At 41.5% G+C, this 23459-nt stretch overlaps 1 protein-coding gene across 1 annotated transcript; it reads left to right on the top strand.

Annotated features, from left to right (window-relative positions):
- Positions 1-22950, top strand: LOC130367281 (extracellular calcium-sensing receptor-like). Its single transcript, XM_056569687.1, has 6 exons — positions 1-179; positions 14764-15052; positions 15261-16088; positions 19404-19631; positions 21827-21950; positions 22031-22950. The coding sequence occupies exons 1-6, from the start codon at positions 1-3 to the stop codon at positions 22948-22950; spliced, it is 2568 nt and encodes an 855-aa protein (XP_056425662.1).
- Positions 22951-23459: the final 509 nt, after the last annotated feature.

The following is a 23459-nucleotide window of genomic DNA, read 5'->3' as shown; positions in this document are numbered from 1 at the left end:
ATGGGTAAATTACTCTCTAACATAATAACAAATCAGAAAGGAAAAGCGGATATTAGCTGTCTGATAAATGAGAAGGGGGAATTGATAACAAATCTGGAGGAAATTGAAACTGAAATTGTATCATTTTATATGAAGGTTTACCCCACGGATGGAAGCCCAAAAAAGGAAAAATTGGATGAGTATTTGAAGGGCATAGATATTCCAAAACTGAGGGAAACAGCTGGATGCAGGTTGCGGGTATCCCTGGCAGGGGATGGTCCCAGATCCGACTTGCGGTTCGGCGCTTCACCAGCGTGTAGAAAGCAGTTCTCGCAAACAGTATATTGTGTTAACTTTTTATTTACCGAAGTATAGATTATACATGGGTAATAGCATTTACACAGATACCTGGGTGCTCTGGACAACACATTTCGAGAGGGGATTCCTCTCTTAGTCAGATCTGCTATCTTATTGTGAAGTGTAGATATTTATACAGTGGAGGGGACTTCAATATTTTCAAATATTGGCGGGTTTGTGAGGTCATTGGGGGCATTACGTCAGACTCCTTGACCTTAAGGAGGGGTTTGCTGTATTTTCACTATGTTGTACCTATAACATTACCAGATTCTGACCATAGAAAACAATGGGCCATTGTGGTCTATGGCTAAGTTTGTTGATCATCACTGTTAGCTAAGGAATTGAGTGCTAGGCTGGGCATTGGATGGGAGATGGAGAGTGTACAGTAACTGAAAAGGTCTCAGTTATAACTTTAACTGTTGATGACAGCTAAGGTTAATAGGTTAAGTGGATAATGGTTTTGGGAAGTCATTACTTCAACCACACATTATACAATTACAACTTTCTCCAGATCATCTGCTAACACACAACTATGTTCATTACAACACTGACATCTACTAGCTGCTTCTAGCTATGACAATTCTACAAGCTTTACAGTTTTCCTTCTTTCATCTCCACTGTCAATCATGATTAAGCCAAAGTTCTAATGTAACCACAAACATTCTAATGTGACCACAAACTTAATTAGTTAAATTTTTTTGTTATTTCTTTGACACACATCCCCTCTTTATAAAAAAAAAAAAAAAAAAAAGCACTGTCTCTGTCTCTCTTTTTTCTACATTCTCCTGTACAAAAACTGGGGGGAAAAGATAGAGACAAAATAAATATGGTAATAAATATTCAAGATTTGGAGAAGTCCCTGTTAACATATAAATGGAATAGTACCCCAGGTTCGGATGGTCTTCCATTCAAGGTCTTTCGGAAGTTTTGAAGGACATTATGACCAATTTTTATTAAAGTAATAGATGAATCCTGTAGTAAGGGAGGCTTTCCCCAATCAGTGATGGAGGCCATTATTGTACTTATACTAAAAAAAGGATTAAAAAAACGTAAAAATTGATTCGTATCGCCCAATTTCATTATTAAATACGGACTTTAAAATTTTCTCCAAAATAATCTCCCAGAGACTTGGAAAATATGAAAAATTAAAAATAATAGGTGAAGAACAAAATTGGTTCATCCCAGGTAGGAACTTATTTAATAATTTGGATAGAATGTTTTTGAATATGAAGCTTGGTACAGGTAGTCCCGCTCCATCCTGTCACTAGAGGCAAATAAGGTTTTCAACAGGGTGGAGTGGGGATTCTTAATGGAGGTATTGAAGAATTTTGGGTTGGGAACTTCTATTATTTCTTGGAATGGTAATATATATTCGAAACCTACTACAAGAATTAATATTAATGGGCTCCTGTCAAAATCATGTGAGCTAAGTCGTGGAACTAGACAGGGGTGTCCCCTTTCGTATGGTTTATTTACTTTATTTTTGGGACCCCTAGCTATTAAAATCAAAACTTGTGATAATTTTGAGGGATATGGAATTAAAGGGGTACTCCGGTGAAAACCTTTTTTCTTTTAAATCAACTGGTGCCAGAAAGTAAAACAGATTTGTAAATTACTTCTATTAAAAAATTCTTAATCCTTTCAGTACTTATTAGCTGCTGAATACTATAGAGGAAGTTATTTTCTTTTTGGAATGCTCTCTGATGACATCACGAGCACAGTGCTCTCTGCTGACGTTTTTATAATAATAATAATAATAAGTCTTTATTTATTCATTGTTGTCTTTAATGGGATTTGAACCTAAGGCCCCAGCACTGCAAGGCAGCAGTGCTAACCACTAAGCCTTCATGCTGCCCTTAGCATACATCTGCTATGCACGGTTGCTAAAATGGACAGAGATGTCAGCAGAGAGCACTGTGCTTGTGATGTCATCAGTGTTCCAAAAAGAAAGGAATTTCCTCTGTAGCATTCAGCAGCTAATAAGTACTGGAAGGATTAAGATTTTTTTAATAGAAGTAATTTACAAATATGTTTAACTTTCTGGCACCAGTTGTATTTAAAGAAAAAAGGTTTTCACCGGAGTACCCCTTTAAGGGAATAAGGTAAAAATTGCTAATGTATGCGGATGATGTGGTACGTTTGGTTAAGACCCGGTAAAAAAAAAAAAAATGGAGGGTGCAATTGATATTATAAAGGAATTTGGTAGATATTCTGGCTTTAGTATTAACTGGTCAAAGTCAGCTCTTCTCCCTATATAAGAAGAGGTACATGAAATAGGTGAATTGAAAATAGTAGAAGAAATATCTTGGAATTAAAGGTTGAAGAATTCTCTATGCTTAAAGGGATATTCCAGGGAAAAAACTTTATCTAAAATATATATATATATATATATATATATATATATATATATATATATATATATATATATATCAACTGGCTCTAGAAAGTAAAACAGATTTGTAAAATACTTCTATTAAAAAATCTTAATCCTTCCAATACTTCTTTTCTGTCTGACAGCAGTGCTCTTTGCTGACATCTCTGCTTGTCTCGGGAACTACACAGAGTAGAAGAGGTTTGCTATGGGGATTTGCTTCTACTCTGGACAGTTCCCGCGACAGGTGTCATCAGAGAGTACTTAGACAGAAAAGAACAACTCAACTTCAGCAGCTCATAAGTACTGAAAGGTAAGATTTTTTAATAGAAGTAATTTACAAATCTGTTTAACTTTCTGGAGCCAGTTGATATATATATATATATATTTTCCTGGATAACCCCTTTAATATTAAACCATTGATCTATAAAATTGAAAGGAAAAGTAAAATATGGGGAAAACTCCCATTGGCGATGGGGGATAGACTTACATTTGTTAAAGGGGTATTACTTCCACTGATACTCCATTAGTTAAGAGATGCACCAATATGGGGACCAGATAAATATTTTAAAGAAGTTGAAAGAAAAATCAATGACCTAATAAGGAGGCGCGCATATGTAAGAATAAAACAAAGAAATCTAAATGCGCTGATTGAATATGGTGGGTTTGGAATACCAAACTTTCATCTGTTTTATATGGCAACAAAATTATATTTAATTAATCAAAAAGGGGGATAAGGGAAACTCTGATAGAAAGGTTTAAAGTTAAAAGAAAATATTTGTTTGAGATACTGGAGGCGGGTGGCTTGTAGCAATTGGGAAAAGGGAAGATTATTTTCTTTCGAATGTTAGACAAAATATGGGGATTTATGAGAAAGGCGTAAATGGAAGTTTTTATTTAAATAAATATTTCACTGAATTCATGAAATTTCATAAGCATGTAAATTGAAAAAAAATGGGAATTTATAGAGTAGACCAAATAGTAGTTACCCTATTTTTTGCCGTATAAGACGCACTTTTTCTTCCCCAAAACTGGGGGGGAAAAAGTCGGTGCGTCTTATACGGCGAATACACCCCTATCGCGGCGGTCCCTGCGTCCATCAACGGCCGGGACCCGCGGCTAATACAGGACATCACCGATCGCGGTGATGCCCTGTATTAACCCTTCAGACGCGGCGATCAAAGCTGACCGCCGCGGCTGAAGGGAAAGTGACACTAACCCAGCTGTTCGGGTCGCCGCGATTTCACCGCGGCGGTCCCGAACAGCCCGACTGAATAGCCGGGTTAGTGCTTACAGGACACCGGGAGGGACCTTACCTGCCTCCTCAGTGTCTTCTCCGTTCAGGGATCCCCTGTATGGCCAGCGCTCTCCTTCCTCGTCATCACGTCGTCGCGTAGGGAGACGTTCCGGAGCGACGGGGACACGGCGACAGCGATGGAGCGACATCCAGGGCAGCGGTGACAGGTCCGGAGTAGCGGGGACACGTGAGTATTACCTCCTAGGCAGTGGCCTTCAATCAGGTTGAAGATCACTATTGGGTTCAGCATGGTGGCAGCAGTGGGAAATCTGGAGCCAAACGTGCCGGGATACACCACCTGCTTTGCGGCAGCCTACCTTCCCAGACAGTAGTGGAACAGGGGTCCCTGGAGTCGGCTGCAGTAGCAGTCAGTCAGTGCAGACCATTGGGGGGAAAATCAGCTACTCTGCAGTGTGGCAGATTTTCATCAAGTATCCGGAGGATGTTAACATGGGCACATGCAATTAAAAAAAATATCTTTAATCTTTTCAATTGTGAGGCCCTTTGTTTTAGTCAGGCTGCCGCCACCTCCAGGCTGTGTCATTCTGTGACACTTTGGTCTCCTCCTAAAAATTTTAATGGTAATCTATTTAAAATCTTCAATTTAAATTTGAAAATATATCTTTAATCTTTTCAATTGTGAGGTCCTATGGTCTTCTCATGCTGCTGGGACATTAATTAAAATGTTTTATGGTAATCCATTTAACCCCTTAAGGACGCAGCCCTTTTTCACCTTAAGGACTGATCCCTTTTTCGCAATTCTGACCACCGTCACTTTACACATTAATAACTCTAAAATGCTTTTACCGAATATTCTGATTCTGAGATTGTTTTTTTGTGACATAGTCTACTTTATTTTGGTGGTAAATTTTAGTCGTTACTTGCATCCTTTTTTGGTGAAAAATCCCCAAATTTCATGAAAATTTTGAAAAGTTTGCATTTTTCTAACTTTGAAGCTCTCTGCTTGTAAGGAAAATGGATAGTCCAAATAAATTTTATTCACAAATACAATATGTCCACTTTATGTTGGCATCATAAAATGGACATATTTTTACTTTTTGAAAAAAATCAGAGGGCATCAAAGTAGAGCAGCAATTTTCAAATATGTCATGAAAATTGCAAAATCTGAAGGGACAGATGTTACAGAACTACAACTCCCAGCATGCCTGGGCAGTCTAGGCATGCTGGGAGTTGTAGTTTGGCAACATCTGGAGGACCACTGTAACAGTGGTCTCCAAACTGTGACCCTCCAGATGTTGCAAAACTATAACTCCCAGCATGCCTTTGGCTGTCTGGGCATGCTGGGAGTTGCAGTTTGGCACCCACTGGGAAGGGCAGCAGTAAATATCGCTTACTGCCCCCTTCCTCCCCCCCCCCCCCCCCCCCACCGTCATTTCCCTACCTGCGCTGTGATCTCTGCAGTCTCCAGCGATGATTGGTGGTCCCCACGGCATCTTCTAGTCAGGTACCGGCCTCCATCTTCTCCCCCCGTTCTGCCCGACATCCAGGGGTGGGCAGAACAGGGGGTTGCCATGGCAACCCACTGTCCTGCGCTGCCATTGGTCAGAATTCATTTTGACCAATGGCAGGGGATAGGAGGAGATTGCAGCACTGCGACCACGCTCCTATCCCTCTGGATGATCGGCGCTGTCACTGACAGCTCCGATCATCCCTATTTTCCGGGTGATCGGGTCACCAGAGACCCAATCAGCCCAGAATAGCAGAAAATCGCATGAATTGACATGCGATTTTCAGCGATCACCGATATGGGGGGGTCTCAGGACCCCCCTCGGAGATGTGCCGGGAAGCCTGCTGAATGATTCCAGCAGGCATCCCGGTCCGGTCCCCAACTGGCTAGCGACAGAGACCGGAATTCCCACGGGTGTATGCATACGCCCTACGTCCTTAAGGACTCGGGATGCAGGGTGTATGCATACGCCCCCCGTCCTTAAGAGGTTAAAATCTTCAAATTAAATTTGAAAATATATCTTTAATCTTTACAATTGTGAGGGCCTATGGTCTCCTCATGCTGCTTGGACATTACCTAAAAAAATTATGGTAATCTATTTAAAATCTTCAATTCAAATTTGAAGATATATCTTTAATCTTTTCAATTGTGAGGCTCTATGGTCTCATCTTGCTGCTGTCACCTCCAAGCTTGGTCATTCTTCCACTATATGGTCTCCTCATGCTGCTGCCACCTCCAGACTGTGTCATTGTGCCACCATATGGTCTCCTTATGCTGTTGACACCTTAAATTAAACTTAAAAAATGTTAATCTATATAAAATCTTCAATTTAAATTTTCTAAAATATCTTTAATCTTTTCTATTGTGAGGCCCTATGGTCTCGTCGGGCTGCTGCCACCTTCAGGCTCTGTCATTGTGCCACAATGTGACTCCTTTTTGTGGTAAATGCTTCGAGCACTCACTAATCTAATCAAAATCTTAAATTTAAATTTAAAAAAATCTATGTAATCTTTTCAAGACTGAGGCCCTATGGTCGCCGACATCATATATAACCTGTGGAATTACCACAAGAGTCCAATCAAACAGGTTGGAGCGATAACTATGAACCATAACTGATCAATTGAAACATTTGCAGTTCCACACAGAGTAAGACAGTCTGGGGGGGGGGGGGCGGATGCGCTGAGAGGCAGGGGCTAGAACAGGTGGTAGCTCACCTCGCGGCGGACCGCCAACTCGATGCTTACCAGAATGGGTACTGAAAACATTTTAATAAATTAAAATAAATTAAAGAAAAATGACATTAAAAATCTCTTTAATCTCTTCAATTTTGAAGTCATATGGTCTCCCTGCTGCCACATCCAGATGCTCTGCGGCAATGATTCTAATAGCGATGCCTGTAATCTCCATGTCATACTGAATAACAGTATTATTTCACTAACACAGCACACTCCCCATGCATGCTACTACAAGCCAAAGTTTTCTACACCCCTATTAACCTGTTGGGGACGGAGGGCATATGGATACGCTTTCATGTCCCGGTACTTAAGGACGCCAGGCGGTGATCAGACCGGGATGACTGCTGATATCTATCAGTAGGCATCCCGTGACATCGCCTATTCGCGGCAATTCGGAGCTGATCGGGTCTCTGATGACCCAAAAGCCTGGAAATTAGGGATGATCGGAGCTGTCAGAGACGGCCCCGATCATCCTAAAGGATAGGAGCGAGGTGACAGGAATGCCACCTCCTCCTATCCCCTGCCATTGGTCAGTCAGGACTGACTGACCAATGGCAGGAGGGGGGGGCGGGGGAGTTAAAGTTTAGATCCCAGCTCTGCCCACCCATAGAAGTCCGGGCAGAGCGGGGGGGGGGGGGGTACTGGAACGGGGCACAAGGGTCTAACCCGTCAGGGACAGTGGCGGCAGGCAGGTCAGGAGCAGCGGTGGCAGGCACATGAAGAGCTGCAGAGAAGGAGACTGGGGGCGACCGTGAAGATCCTCTTTGGTGAGTGATCTTCTCTGTGGTCTGCTAGAAGTTACAAAACTACAACTCCCAGCATGCCCAGACAGCCTTTAACTGTCTGGGCATGCTGGGAGTTGTAGTTTTGCAACATCTGGAGGGCCACAGATTGGAGACCACTGTGCATTGGTCTCCAAACTGTGGTTTCCAGATATTGCAAAACTACAACTCTCAGCATGCGCAGACAGTCCAGGAATTCTGGGAGTTGTAGTTCTGTAACATCTGGCCCTTCAGATGTTTCAGAGCTACAACCCCCAGCATGACTGGAGAGTCTTGGCATGCTGGGAGTTGTAGTTTTGCAACATCTGGAAACCACAGTTTGGAGACCAATGCACAGTGGTCTCCAATCTGTGGCCCTCCAGATGTTGCAAAACTACAACTCCCAGCATGCCCAGACAGTCAAGCATGCTGGGTGTTGTAGTGCTGCATCATCTGGCCCTTCAGATGTTTCCGAACTACAACACCCAGCATGCAAGGACAGTCTGGTCATGCTTGGAGTTGTAGTTTTGAAACATCTGGAGGTCTACAGTTTGGAGACCACTACTTAGCAGTCGCCAAACTGTTCTTCCCCAGTTGTTGCATAACTACAACTCCTAGCATGCCTTTTGGCTATCAGTGCATGCTGGGAGTTGTAGTTTTGCAACAGCTGTAGGCACACAGGTTGGGAAACACTGAGCTAGAGTCTGTTTCCTAACTCAGTGATTCCAACCCATGTGCCTCCAGCTGTTGCAAAACTACAACTAACAATGCACTGACAGACCGTACATGCTGGGAGTTGCAGTTTTGCAACAGCTGGAGGCACACGGGTTGGAATCACTGAGCTAGAGTCTGTTTCCTAACTCAGAGGTTCCCCGTCAGTGTGCCTACAGCTGTTGCAAAAACTACAACTCGCAGCATGTATGGTCTGTCAGTGGATTCTGGGAGTTGTAGTTTTGCAACAGTTGAAGGTCAGCAGTGAGTTTCCTTCTACAAGTTTGAGCTGCGAAAAATTTTCCGCCGCAGCTCAAACTTCCAGCAGAAAACTTACTGTGAACCCCGCCTGTGTGAATGTACCATAAAAACACTATACTACACTAACACAAAATAAAAAGTAAAACACTACATATACAGGTACCCTTACACGTCCCCCCCCCCCCCCCCCAATAATAATTGAAAACTTCTCATACGGCAGTGTTTCCTAAACGGAGCCTCCTGCTGTTGCAAAACAACTCTCAGTATTGCCGGATAGCCATTGACTGTCCTGGCAGGCTGAGAGATTTGCAACAGCTGGAGGCACCCTGTTTGTGAAACACTGCAGTAGGAGTTTGGTGGAGACAAGCCCAATCACTGTATCCGGGTCCGTCCTTATTGCAAATTCCTAATTTAGCCCTCAAATGCGCATGGTGCTCTCTCACTTCGGAGCCCTGTTGTATTTCAAGGCAACAGTTTAGGGCCACATATGGGGTATTTCCGTACTCGGGAGAAATTGCGTTCCAAATTTTGCGGGGCTTTTGCTCCTTTTACCCCTTATGAAAAGGAAAAGTTAGGGGCTACACCAGCATGTTAGTGTAAAAATATAAAAACATTTCCTCTAACATGCTGGTGTTGTCCAATACTTTTTATTTTCACAAGAGGTAAAAGGAGAAAAAGACCCCCAAAGTTTTTAAAGCAATTTCTTTAGAGTACGGAAATACCCCATATGTGGACGTAAAATGCTCTGCGGAAGCACAACAAGGCTCAGGAGTAAGAGCGCACTATGTACATTTGAGGCGTAAATTGGTGATATGCACAGAGGTGGCTGAAAGTTACAGCAGTTCTGACAAACGCCCCCCCCAAAAAAAAACACCCTCATGTGACCCCATTTTGGAAACTACACCCCTCAAAGGAATGATACAAGGGGTATGAACATACCACAGGTCTTTGATGAATTTTCGTGAAAGTTGGACGTGAAAATAAAACATTTGTATTTTTTCCTGAAATGCTGGTGTTCCCCCAAATTTTTCATTTTCACAAGGGGTAATAGGAAAAAAGCCCCCAAAATGTTAACCCCATTTCTTTTCAGTAAGGAAATACCCCATATGTGGATGTCAAGTGCTCTGCGGGCAAACTACAATGCTCAGAAGAGAAGGAGCGCCATTAGGCTTTTGGAGAGAGAATTAGGCTGGAATTGAAGGCCATGGTGCGAGAACAATCGACCCCCCACATGTGACCCCACTGGGACTACACCCCTCACGAAATGTAATAAATGGACCCCCCCCACATGTGACCCCGGAAACTACACTCCTCACGGAATGTAATAAAGGGTGCAGTGAGCAATTACACTGGTGTCTGACAAATTTTTGGAACAGTCGTCCGAAAAAATGAAAAATGTAATTTTTCATCTGCACAGCCCACTGTTCCAAAGATCTGTCAAACGCCAGTGGGGTGTAAATGCTCATTGCACCCCTTATTACATTCTGTGAGGGGTGTAGTTTCCGAAATGGGGTCACATGTGGGGGGGGGGTCCACTGTTCTGGCAGAACGGGGGCCTTTGTAAACGCACATGGCCCCCTACTTCTATTCCAAACTAATTCTCTCCCCAAAAGCTCAATGACGCTCCTTCTCTTCTGAGCATTGTAGTTCGCTTGCAGAGCATTTTACATACACATATGGGGTATTTCCATACTCAAAAGAGATGGGGTTACACATTTTTGGGGGCTTTTTCTCCTATTACCCCTTGTGAAAATGAAAAATTTGGGGAAACACCACATTTTATTGAAAAAAAAATGTTTATTTTAATTTTATGTCCCACTTTAATGAGTTCATTAATAATAAGTTCATCAGTCACGTGTGGGGTGTTAAGACTCCCTTTACCTCTTGTTACGTTCCTTGAGGGGTATAGTTTCCAAAATAGAGTGCCATGTGTTTTTTTATTTACTGTTCTGGCATCATGGGGGCTTCCTAAATGGGACATGCCCCCCAAAAACCATTTCAGCAAAATTCACTCTCCAAAAGCCCAATGTCGCTCCTTCCCTTCTGAGCCCTCTAGTGCACCCACAGAGCAGTTTACATCCCCATATGAGGTATTTCCTTACTTGAGAAAAAATAAATTACAAGTTTTGTTGGGCCTTTGTGCCTTTTACCCCTTGTAAAAATAAAAAAATGGGGCTACAATACCATGTTAGTGTAAAAAATTGAGATTTTGATTTTTCTCTCCCATTTTGCTGCTATTCCTGTAAAACACCTAAAGGGTTAAAAAAAACAATTTGAATATCATTTTGAATACATTGAGGGGTGCAGTTTTAATAATGGGGTCCATTATAAGGGATTTTCCACATAAAGACCCTCATATTCACTTCAAAACGTAACTGGCCCCTGAAAAATTCTGATTTCGAAATTTTCGTGGAAAATTGCTGCTATACTTTGAAGCCCTCTGATGTCTTCAAAAAGTAAAAACTTGTCAACTTTATGACGCCAACATAAAGTTAACATATTGCATATGTGAATCAACATGTAATTTATTTGACATGTCCCCTTTCTTTACAAGCAGAGTGCTTCAAAGTTCGAAAAATTTTAAATTTTCTAATTTTTCCTTAAATTTTCTAATTTTTCACCAAGAAAGGATGCAAGTATCGACGGAAATTTACCACTAACATAAAGTAGAATATGTCATGAAAAAACGATCTCAGAATCAAATTTAGTAAGTAAAAGCATACACGAGTTATTAATGAATAAAGTGACAGAGGTCAGATTTGCAAAAAATGCTCTCGTCCTTAGGGTCATAATGGGCTCCGTCCCCAATTAAAGGGGTATTCCAGGGAAAAACTTTTCTTTATGTATCAACTGGATCCAGAAAGTTAAACAGATTTGTAAATTACTTCTATTAAAAAATCTTAATCCTTTCAATAATTATCAGCTGCTGAAGTTGAGTTGATTTTTGTCTGGCAACAGTGCTCTCTGCTGACACCTCTGCTTCGGGAACTGCACAGAGTAGAAGAGGTTTGCTATGGGGATTTGCTTCTATACTGGGCGGTTCCCGAGACACGTGTCATCAGAGAGCACTTAGACAGAAAAGAACAACTCAACTTCAGAAGCTCATAAGTACTGAAAGGATGAAGATTTTTTAATAGAAGTCATTTACAAATCTGTTTAACTTTCTGGAGCCAGTTGATATATAAAAGGAAAGTTATTTCCTGGATAACCCCTTTAAGGCTCTTTGTAGTCCAGAAATAGCCGTTTTAATAGTGATTTGCCGCAAATAAATTCAGACCGAAACAAATTTTGGAGGGGAAATTCGGCAAATCGGCTGAATCGAATTTTTAAAAAATTTGCTCATCTCTAGTTGTGATGGAACAGAACAATGACTTCAGTGTCTCTTGCTGGAAAAGAGGAGGGCCTCCTAAATACAGGTGTTAAAAGGAGATTTGGATGTGTTTTAAGGCCTCCTAGCTGGTGTCTGTGATGGAAAAAAAAAAGAAACACAATATAAAGGCCATACAGTCGCTGGAGAAAGAATATGGCGAGGGAGTGAATGACAGTTTCCTTCCATATGTTGGAGTGATATGGTGATATTGGTGTTAAAGTGTTTATGGGAACCTGTGGGTTTTTGTAAACCGATAATTGTATATTGTGAAGTGATGATGCTTTGTAATATGTAATAAATGAAACGTTCAATAAAGATTATTTAAAAAAAAAGATAGAATATAGCTAACAGTCCTATGGAGAGCCATATACACCTACTAATACTATCATGATGACAAACTCAGTCCAGCTACTTTTAGGGTATGTTCACACTACAGTGTGTGAACAGAATCTCCGCTCGCAGAATTTTGCGAGCGGAGATTCAGCCTGGCAGCCGATGGCGGTGGTGGGACCGAGCGGCACTGCGCCGTCACCATTGACGGCTACTCAGTACTCGCGGACTTCCACGCAAAGAATGAACATGTTCTTTCTTTGCGCTGAACAATTTCAGCAGTGGAATTGTCCGCTGCTGAAATTCCGCAGTGTGAATAGGTCTCGCGGAAGACCCATTCACACTAATGTTAAGTTCACACTGCGGAATTCCGAGTAGTGTGAACATACCCTTAAAGAGTAGATACAGCGTCAGATTATTATTTATTCTTTTGTGGTCAATTAATTGGTTTCTATCTCATTCTGATGCTGTATCTACCATGTAAAAGTAGCTGGACTGAGTTTGTCCTAATACTATCACTGCGGTACCCTGGTGCGCAAATACCTTTCCATATCTAACTATGGCCATGACCGAAATGCGTGTCTGCCCATTGCAAGGTTACCATGCATGGATATGCATTTGCTGTACTTTTGTACCTAACCAAAAAGTTTTCCATGGACCTCTGGATGTGTATACATATTGATTATGAATTACTATTGAGACATGTTTGCATTTGTTCCATTTTATGTGGTAATTACATATATATATATATATATATATATATATATATATATATATATATATGACCTCACACTTACAAACAAGGAACTATGGGATAAGTAGTTTGAGATAACGAACTACAACAGGAAATACCCAGTTCACAAAAAGCCTCAGCTTTATGGGAATCTTATAACATAGCCCCAACACAAGTACAGATCCTTCCTAAACATGACCATTACTGTCTGGCAGGTAAGAACGAAAATTACCTTATGGTGGAGAACCCCTTTAATTAGATTTTTAGATTTATAGCATTATTTGGGTTAGGCTATATCCCTAACATTTTACATACATGCATATGTAGTGGCGGTGATTCTGAGATGCTGCTTATTTACCCCCATCGTTTATATGATTTTTCTCCTTTTTTCTTAGTGTTTTTAATGATTTTTTGTACTAATGACAATTTTCTTCTAATATATCTATGAGTGGCTCCTTTTTCTTTTTTGTCTTGTTATGTTTTAGTATGGAGAGCACAACATGATGTCCCCTAAACTATTTATAGGTGGTTACATTACAACATTGCCTTTATATAGTGCAAGCGTATTTATGTCATTTTGCATTGCTCTATGTTTTCATCCTTTTTTTTTTTTTTTGTCCCATGAACCATTTCTCGCACTGGGGTCTTCTTATGTAGCAGAATGGCTTTTAGGCTGCCTAACGCTCCATGTTCCTGGTGCAACCATTACCTCCACACCTCTCATAGCTTCATTTCTATGAACCCTCTGCAAACAAAGGTTAAACCAATGGTCTGGTGTTCAAATCAGGTGCTTGGTTAGATTTCCAGGATCACAATTTCTATCACAATTAAATAGTAATAATAAAAGGAATATTTGTAAATGTTTGTTGAGGGACTTCAGTGAATTTTTGTTCACAAGTTAACACACCTCCAAATTTTATTACCTAGACAGATCATTCATTATTCTTAGAGTCCTCTCTAGTGTGAAGTGTAGTATCTCATGGTGACATCTCCTCAAGTCTCACCTGTACCTGTAACAATTGCACCTGGCCAGGCTGTGCATGTTGCTTTCTGGTCAGGTAAGAGTTACAGTCTTGGACCAATCGGCAGCTAGGAGGGGTTATTTCAGGACTCCTGAGTCTTTTAGGCTTGTTGCTAATTTCACTTTGCCCTTTGTCTCTGTCTGGCTTGTATTCACACCTGTTTCTGTGTATCCTGTATATTGACCAGTGTTTAGACTTGTTTGTTATCCTGTCTTGTTCATATTATCATTCCTGCCATGTCTTGCTTTGGTTCTTTGGTACCTGCCACCATGTTTGTATCCACTTTGCATTCCTGCTGTTATTTAATATCCTTGTTCCCTGTTTATGTTAGCTTGTAACCTTTTGTATCCTGACCTGTGTCCCTGACCTCATACAGTACCTGTATTTTTTTTTACTATGTCGCCCCTGCACTTTAGTCAATGAAGGGGCTGGCACCCAGTTGTAGAGCCACTGCTTAGGACAGCTATGCAAGTAGGCAGGGAAAGGGGTCCTGGAGTAAAGCTCAGGGCACACTCTTCCCTGCTCTACCTGATGCTTCATGACGGAACCACTATAAAAATTAGATGAACATAAGGGCCATTTGCAATGTTTCTGCTCCTACAGCTAAAAGATGAACATTAGAAAAGTTCTGAAAGCAGCACACTGGTCAATAAATAAAAGAAAGGATGGGTTCCACGTGAACTGTGCTGCTTCCTTCCTTTGTGCTTAACCATAATAATGTCAATAAATGAGGGCAATTCTCGCCTGGTCGTAGCATTTGTTTTTGATGATCCATACATTATAAAAATTACTCTATACATTATGAAGCATTAATATGTTTATTGATTTACTATATTCTCATTATGTTGACATTCTTTTCCATCTAAAGGTTTGGTATTGAGACCTACCAGGAGATTCATGGGATGCTATATGGAATAGAAGAGATCAACAGCAGTCATGATCTTCTTCCGAACATCACGTTGGGTTTCCAAGCCTATGATTCTTGTCTCAGTGTCCAAAACAGTTTAGCAGGAACGCTGCAAGTGTTAACAGGACATAGCAAAGCCATCCCCAACTATAGATGTCAAGACGTTCCCTTAAGCTCTGTCATTGGTCATACATCCTCAACACATTCTATTCTCATGGCTCATGTTCTGGGACTTCTTAGATACCCTCAGGTAAAGAAAGTGTAATAGATTGGTTTAGGAATATAATTAACGTTCTGGATAGATTTCCAGAATCACAACTTTTTTCACAATTAAATAAGGACGGTAAAAAAAAATTGTTTGCAAATAAGAAGCTGTCCTACCAGTTGAGGGACTTAAAAATCTTCAGTGAATTGTTGTTGACATATAAACTTATCTCTAAACATTATCTTCTAAACAGATCAGCCATTATTCTACAAGCCCTCTCCTCAGTGATCGAAGAAAATTTCCCACTTTCTTTAGAACAGTCCCCAGTGATGTTTTCCAGTCCAAAGGTATTGCTCAGTTGGTTTTGCATTTTGGATGGACTTGGATAGGGCTTCTGGCTATGGACAATGACTATGGCCAACAAGGGATTCAACTTGTCAGACAAGAGATAGTAAAGGCGGGGGCATGTGTTGCCTTCACAGAAACCATCATCCTAAGTCGACCAGATCGCAACGCTCCACACATTGTTAACATAATCAAACAATCTTCAGCCAGGGTTGTGGTTGTCTTCTCTAAGGACATTGACTTATTTCCAATATTAGTTGAGATGGTAAGACAAGATGTTACCCAAAGGATATTTGTTGCCTGTGAAATCTTGTCAATCTCACAATTCTTCCAGGGAATGAACACAAGGCTTGTTTTGGGCACGCTTGGTCTAGCTGTAAACAGTGGGACAATTTGGGGATTTAAAGATTACCTAAACAAAGTCCATCCATCCAAACCTTCGGGAGGAACATGGGCGAAAATTCTCTGGGAAAAAACTTTTCATTGTGAATTTATTGAGAAGAACAATGTCACAAGTACTTTCAATTCTCCAACAAAACCATGTACAGGAGCAGAAGACCTCGAGAGCATAGCAAACAGCTACAATGATGTTGCCAACTTACGAGCAACATACAATGCTTACACCACAGTAAAGATTATCGGCATGGCTTTGGAAAGCCTGAGATCTTGTCAAAGTGATGGAAATGCAGGTCTTCACCGGACATGTGCTGACATTTCCAAGTTTGAGCCTTGGAAGGTATTTTCTATAAAGAATGTAGAGCTATAAAAATGTAAAAAATATATACAATATATACAGTACAGACCAAAAGTTTGGACACACCTTCTCATTCAAAGAGTTTTCTTTATTTTCATGACTATGAAATTGTAGATTCACACTGAAGGCATCAAAACTATGAATTAACATATGTGGAATTATAGACATAACAAAAAAGTGTGAAACAACTGAAAATATGTCATATTCTAGGTGGAAAGTGTCCCCAAGTGCAGTCACAAAAACCATCAAGAGCTACAAAGAAACTGGCTCAAATGCGTTCCGCCCCAGGAAAGGAAGACCAAGAGTCACCTCTGCTGCGGAGGATAAGTTCATCCGAGTCACCAGCCTCAGAAATCGCAGGTTAACAGCAGCTCAGATTAGAGACCAGGTCAATGCCGCACAGAGTTCTAGCAGCAGACACATCTCTAGAACAACTGTTAAGAGGAGACTGTGTGAATCAGACCTTCATGGTAGAATATCTGCTAGGAAACCACTGCTAAGGACAGGCAACAAGCAGAAGAGACTTGTTTGGACTAAAGAACACAAGGAATGGACATTATATGGGTGGAAATCTGTGCTTTGGTCTGATGAGTCCAAATTTGAGATCTTTGGTTCCAACCACCGTGTCTTTGTGCGACGCAGAAAAGGTGAACGGATGGACTCTACATGCCTGGTTCCCACCGTGAAGCATGGAGGAGGAGGTGTGCTGGTGTGGAGGAGGAGGTGTGATGGTGTGGGTGGGCTTTGCTGGTGACACTGTTGGGGATTTATTCAAAATCGAAGGCATACTGAACCAGCATGGCTACCACAGCATTTTGCAGTGGCATGCTATTCCATCCGGTTTGCGTTTAGTTGGACCATCATTTATTTTTCAACAGGACAATGACCCCAAACACACCTCCAGGCTGTGTAAGGGCTATTTGACCAAGAAGGAGAGTGACGGGGTGCTGTGCCAGATGACCTGGCCTCCACAGTCACCAGACCTGAACCCAATGAAGGCAAAAGGGCCAACAAGTGCTAAGCTCTGGGAACTCCTTCAAGACTGTTGGAAGACCATTTCAGGTGACTACCCATTGAAGCTCAACAAGTGAATGCCAAGAGTGTGCACAACAGTAATCAAAGAAAAGGTGGCTACTTTGAAGAACCTAGAATATGAAATATTTTCAGTTGTTTCACACTTTTTTGTTATGTCTATAATTCCACATGTATTAATTCATAGTTTTGATGCCTTCAGTGTGAATCTACAATTTTCATAGTCATGAAAATAAAGAAAACTCTTTGAATGAGAATGTGTGTCCACATTTTTGGTCTGTACTGTATATATATATATATATATATATATATATATATATATATATAAAAAAATATATATAAATATATATGAAGATTTCATAAAATGTGTAGAGTTTGGAATGAGGTGTTTTGTCAAATTATAATAAATGTAGAATAAGGCAATACATTTATATTTTAAGGTGTTGATGTTAAGAGTATAGGCTGTCCATATCTTATTGATGGGGGTCCGACTCTTGCCCCCTCTCCAACCAATAAACTAAATGAAGCAGATGAGCCCCCTCACCTGTATTGTTTACCCAGGCACAGTGCAGTACACATGGGTGCGGCTGTATCTGGTACTGCAGCTCAACTGAGTGAATGCAATAACAGGATTTGCCATTATCACAAATCGAGAGGGGCACAGCTGATCTCTGATGCTCCCTGACCAAATATTGATGGCCTATCCTAAAGATATACCAGTCATGGAAAGACTGTCACTTGGTAAAACGGCAAAAAAAAAAGCCAATTTTTTTTACTATTGAGTTCTATAGTCAAACGGCCCTTAGTTTCAAACTCATATTAATGGTATGTTATTTGTGCAGCCATAACATTAAAGAGGTACTCTGCTTCCCCAGTGTTCAGAGCATTTTATTCCCAACACTTGGAGCGGGTGGTCATGACGTAACCGCCACGCCGCTCATGACGTCACACCATGCCCCCTCCAGTAGACTTGCATTGGGGGGGCTGTGGCGTCACGACCTCGGCCACCCACACCTGGCGTTCTAAACGAACGCCGGGTGCTGCAGAGAGGGGTGCCAGCGGCGAAACCCCCAAGATCAGACATCTTGTCCCCTATCCTTTGGTTAGGGGATAAGATGTCTAGGGGCAGAGTACCCCTTTAAGTGTTGTGCCGGGTACTTGTTCTATAGTTTATAAACAGCCAAAAAGCCATAGCAAGCAAAAAAAAACCTCTGAAAATACATCTGTAACTGCAGCCTACTTTTTTTAACAGCTTTTTGGAGCAATAACAGGAAAAATGGTGTGTGAACATAGTTTATAGGACAAAGATTTGATTAAGGGGTGAAGGGGTTTATGAAGAAATCATCTCCCAATGGCAGGACAGCCATGTCCACAGAACCTGAGTGGTAGCATATAAAGTCTACAGTTCTGTACTCCATAGTTCCATGCCCCCTATGTTCCACCATATAGTGCCTCCAAAAACTGTAGCTCAATATTATATTAGGTAAATCTATGTCAAAAGATATCCACTGGCACATGCCACAAACATTTTTTCCCCAGACTCCATTTCTATATGGCTTTGTATGTCATCACTGGCATTCATAGGTGCTGCATGGGCCTAAAACTAATTCTAAACTTGTGATCATTTAGAAAACTCACAGTTTCTCAATCTGACATCTATCAGGATATGTCAAAAAAACGTATCACTGGAAGATGAATCCAATCTCGGTAATGCAGATTAAACGCAAGTTATTGTAAATCCAAAAGTCTGATGGGATTCCTAGTAGTCAGACCTCCACTGATCAAACAGTACTGGCATAATGGACCCTGGGTGCTTCAAATGTAAAAAAAAATAAAGCATACTCACCTGCCCTGATCCCCCAACTCTGCCGTTCCAATGATTTATAGTACCTGGTACTCTCCATTTCTTCTGGCTACCAATAATGTGCTGACCCTACAGGATCTGCCTGCTCAGCCAACTAGTAGTTGGGGAAGGTCACCACTGCGGCCAGTGATTGGATTAGCAGGCAAGTCCGGCATGGTCGACACGTTATCAGACACAGAGCTCACTGGGGACCTTAGGAATGGCAGCGGCAGGGGATTGAGCAAGGTGTGTAATTTGTGTATGCCTTCTTTTTTTTTTTTTTTTTCTTTTTTTACAGAAGCTTGGGGTCCTTTCTAAAAAAAACAACAAAAAAAACCTTTATTTAAGAGTAAATCTAGAGTCATTTTAAGATTTTTTTGCAAACTTTTTGTCTTTGTTTATTCACTTTTTATTTTTCACAGCTTCTACGCTACATAAAGCAAGCAAGGCTTAGACTGAGTAGTGGACAAGAACTCTATTTTGATAAGAATGGAGACCCACCAGCAGTCTATGATATAGTAAACTGGCAACTGGGCCCATATGATACCATAAAACACATCAAGGTCGGAAGTTATGACACTACTAGACCTTCAGATCAAGTCTTTCAAATAAACACAAGTATCATCCATTGGCCTAGCGAAGAACAGACGGTAAGAAGATAAAAATTGACATGGGTATCATCAGAAAGATTTTTTTACAATGCCTCTTTTTTACAATGTCATTAAGGAGGAGGTCATAAACCAGTAGTATATCAGTGTCTACCACTAAATGAAACTAACATTCTCTGGCCTGGGGGAGATCATTGAGACCTGAACCAATCATGTTCCAGTGATGGAACCTGGACCAAAGGTTGATCCTGCCAAACCTGGTCATCCCCATTCTACAGAAACGTAGCTATCCCCAGCTTAGAGCAACAAATCAGTATCCAAATAACAGTTACTTAGATGTTGTCATCAGAACCTAAACCAATCAGATCCCACTGAAAACATATGGACCAGAGGTTTTGTCGTGTCCTTGCACTTTAAAGGGGTACTTCATCCCTAGACATCTTATCCCCTATCCAAAGGATAAGGAATAAGATGTCTGATCGCAGGGGGTCCCGTCTCCCCAGACATCCGGAACACTGAGCCAACTTCGCTCCATGCCGGATGACTGGTGATGCAGGGTGGAGACTCATGACATCATGGTCACGCCCCCTCAATGCAAGTCTATGGGAGGGGGCGTGGCTGACGTCACGCCCCCTCCCATAGACTTGTATTGAGGGGGCCTGGCCGTGATGTCACGAGTGGGGCATGGCCACGATCTCACGAGCCTCTGGCGCTGCACCCGATGCTCTAAACGGATGCAGGGTGCAGCAAGAGGCGGCTGGACCCCCACGATCAGACATCTTATCCCCTATCCTTTGAATAGGGGATAAGATGTCAAGGAGCAGAGTACCCCTTTAACCTTTTAACGACGCAGGACGTATATTTACGTCCTGCGCCGGCTCCCGCGATATGAAGCGGGGTCGCAGTGCGACCCCGCATCACATCTCGTCGGTCCCGGCGCTCATCAACAGCCGGGACACGCGGCTAATACCACACACCGCGATGTGCGGTATTACCCCTTTAGAAGCGGCGGTCAAAGCTGACCGCCGCTTCTAAAGCAAAAGTGAAAGCATCCCGGCTAGTCAGTCGGGCTGTTTGGGACCGCCGTGGTGAAATCGCGGCGTCCCGAACAGCTTGCAGGACACCGGGAGGGCTCTTACCTGCCTCCTCGGTGTCCGATCGACGAATGACTGCTCCGTGCCTGAGATCCAGGCAGGAGCAGTCAAGCGCCGATAACGCTGATCACAGGCGTGTTAATACACGCCTGTGATCAGGATGAGAGATCAGTGTGTGCAGTGTTATAGGTCCCTAAAGTAAAAATAAAGTGTTAATAAAGGTCATTTAACCCCTTCCCGAATAAAAGTTTGAATCACCCCCCTTTTCCCATAAAAAAAATAAAACAGTGTAAATAAAAATAAACATATGTGGTATCGCCGCGTGCGTAAATGTCCGCACTATAAAAATATATCATGAATTAAACCACACGGTCAATGGCGTACGCACAAAAAAATTCCAAAGTCCAAAAAAGCATATTTTGGTCACTTTTTAATACCATTAAAAAATGAATAAAAAGTGATCAAAAAGTCCGATAAACTTCAGATCACGGCGCAAAAAATGAGCCCTCATACCACCCTGTACGTGGAAAAATAAAAAAGTTATAGGGGTCAGAAGAGGACATTTTTAAACGTATAAATTTTCCTGCATGTAGTTATGATTTTTTCCAGAAGTACGACAAAATCAAACCTATATAAGTAGGGTATCATTTTAACCATATGGACCTACAGAATTATGATAAGGTGTCATTTTTACCAAAATATGCACTGCGTGGAAACGGAAGCCCCCAAAAGATACAAAATGGCGTTTTTTCTTCGATTTTGTCGCACAATGATTTTTTTTTCCGTTTCGTTGTGAATTTTTGGGTAAAATGACTGATGTCACTGCAAAGTAGAATTGGTGACGCAAAAAATAAGCCATAATATGGATTTTTAGGTGGAAAATTGAAAGGGTTATGATTTTTAAAAGTTAAGGAGGAAAAAAGGAAAGTGCAAAAACGGAAAAACCCTGAGTCCTTAAGGGGTTAATTTGCTAAATTACACTTCAATCTACAACAAATATTAGAAGATTTCCATTGTATATGGTGGCCCAGAGAATATGTTAGAAGGTGGAATACAAGCATCTTTGATGGACCATGTGGCATAGAGAAAGTGAAAATTAGAACAGCTATATGATCTTTTCATTTCTATTTGTTCTACCCTCAGGTTCCTCTCTCGGTCTGCAGTGAGAGCTGTCCTCCAGGTTTCAGGAAGGCTGCAAGAAGAGGACAACCTGTCTGCTGTTTTCAATGTGTTCCATGTCCTCAAGGCAAAATATCCAACCAAACAGGCAAGAAACTGTTCATCGTTACATGTGAACTATCCATGCCATAACATACCAGATTGTTTATGTTTTTGTTGTGTTTTTAGATGCTTTGGATTGCATCAAGTGTCCATGGGATCAATGGCCAAACCTTGAAAAATCTTTATGTCTTCTAAAGACCATAGAATTTCTCTCTAATGAAGACCCATTGGGATTAACCTTGGCGGTGACCACAATTATTTCCTGCTTAGTTCCTACATCCATATTGCGGCTTTTCATGAAATATAAGAAGACTCCCATAGTAAAGGCAAATAACTACCATCTAAGCTTCTTTCTCCTGTTCTCATTGATGCTATGTTTCCTCTGTTCCTTGGTTTTCATTGGTCCACCCGGGGTTGAAAAGTGTCTCCTTCGACAATGTACAGTTGGTATTGTTTTTACGCTTTGTGTCTCTTGCATCTTGGCTAAAACTATGACAGTAGTGTTGGCTTTCATGGCTACAAAACCAGGCAGCCGGCTGAAAAAATGGACAAGCCTTAGGGCTTCTTTCTTATTTATATTCATATGTTCCTTATTACAATTCATCTTGTGTATTGTTTGGGTGTCACTTGCTCCTCCATTTCCCCAGTACATTAATACACAAAAACAACCCACTATCATCAGCTATGAATGTAATGAAGGGTCACCTATGGCATTTTGGTGCATGTTGGGATATCTTGGCCTCTTGGCCTCTATCAGCTTCATTGTAGCTTTTATGGCCAGGAGACTTCCCGACAGCTTCAATGAAGCTAAATTCATCACTTTCAGCATGTTGGCCTTCCTTAGTGTCTGGGTGTCTTTTATTCCGGCCTACCTTAGCGCTCAAGGAAAGTACACTGTAGCTATGGAGATATTTGCCATTCTTTGTTCAAGTTGGGCTCTGGTCATCTGTATGTTTCTTCCTAAATGTTTCATAATCTTGTTTCGACCTTACATGAACTCTCGAGAATACCTTGTGAGGAAAATTAGGTTTCAACGGCATGGATGACATCAAGATAATGGTCCTCATTTACTAAGAGTGTATTTACTAAGGTTTCCCTACAGTTTCCACTTTCCCTACATTTTGCTTTTTTTACACATGCTCTGATCTGTAGGGTTTTCCTCAGCTCAAATCCACCACATTTTCTGTGTAAACCTTAGTAAATATGTTGGGATTTTGTGAAAATGTCGTTAACACGCCCCTTTTCCGTGACCACACCCCCTTTCTATGTTGGTCACGCCCATTTTTCGGGTTTTCTTTGCAAAATGGAGAGTTAGTTGGGGTTTTTTCAATTCTGGCACAAATTCTGGCGCAGATTCTGGCGCAGACAGAATTTGTGGCGCAAATTCTGGCACAATGCGCCACAATCTGGCGCACAACCCGACAAGACATGTCGGGTTTGCAATAGTAAATAAGGGCCAATATGTGCTTTTGAGGTGTATGACTAAAAAACACTGGTGGAGCCACCACCCCTCCTTTGGGTCCTGGACCTCACTTGACCAGCTATCACATCCATA

The sequence above is a fragment of the Hyla sarda genome, chromosome 4, assembly GCF_029499605.1.
Source record: "Hyla sarda isolate aHylSar1 chromosome 4, aHylSar1.hap1, whole genome shotgun sequence".
In the NCBI taxonomy this organism is placed as follows: Eukaryota; Metazoa; Chordata; class Amphibia; order Anura; family Hylidae; genus Hyla; species Hyla sarda.
The sequence above is the reverse complement of the archived record's forward strand: the minus strand, read 5'-3'. Positions and strand labels throughout refer to the sequence as shown.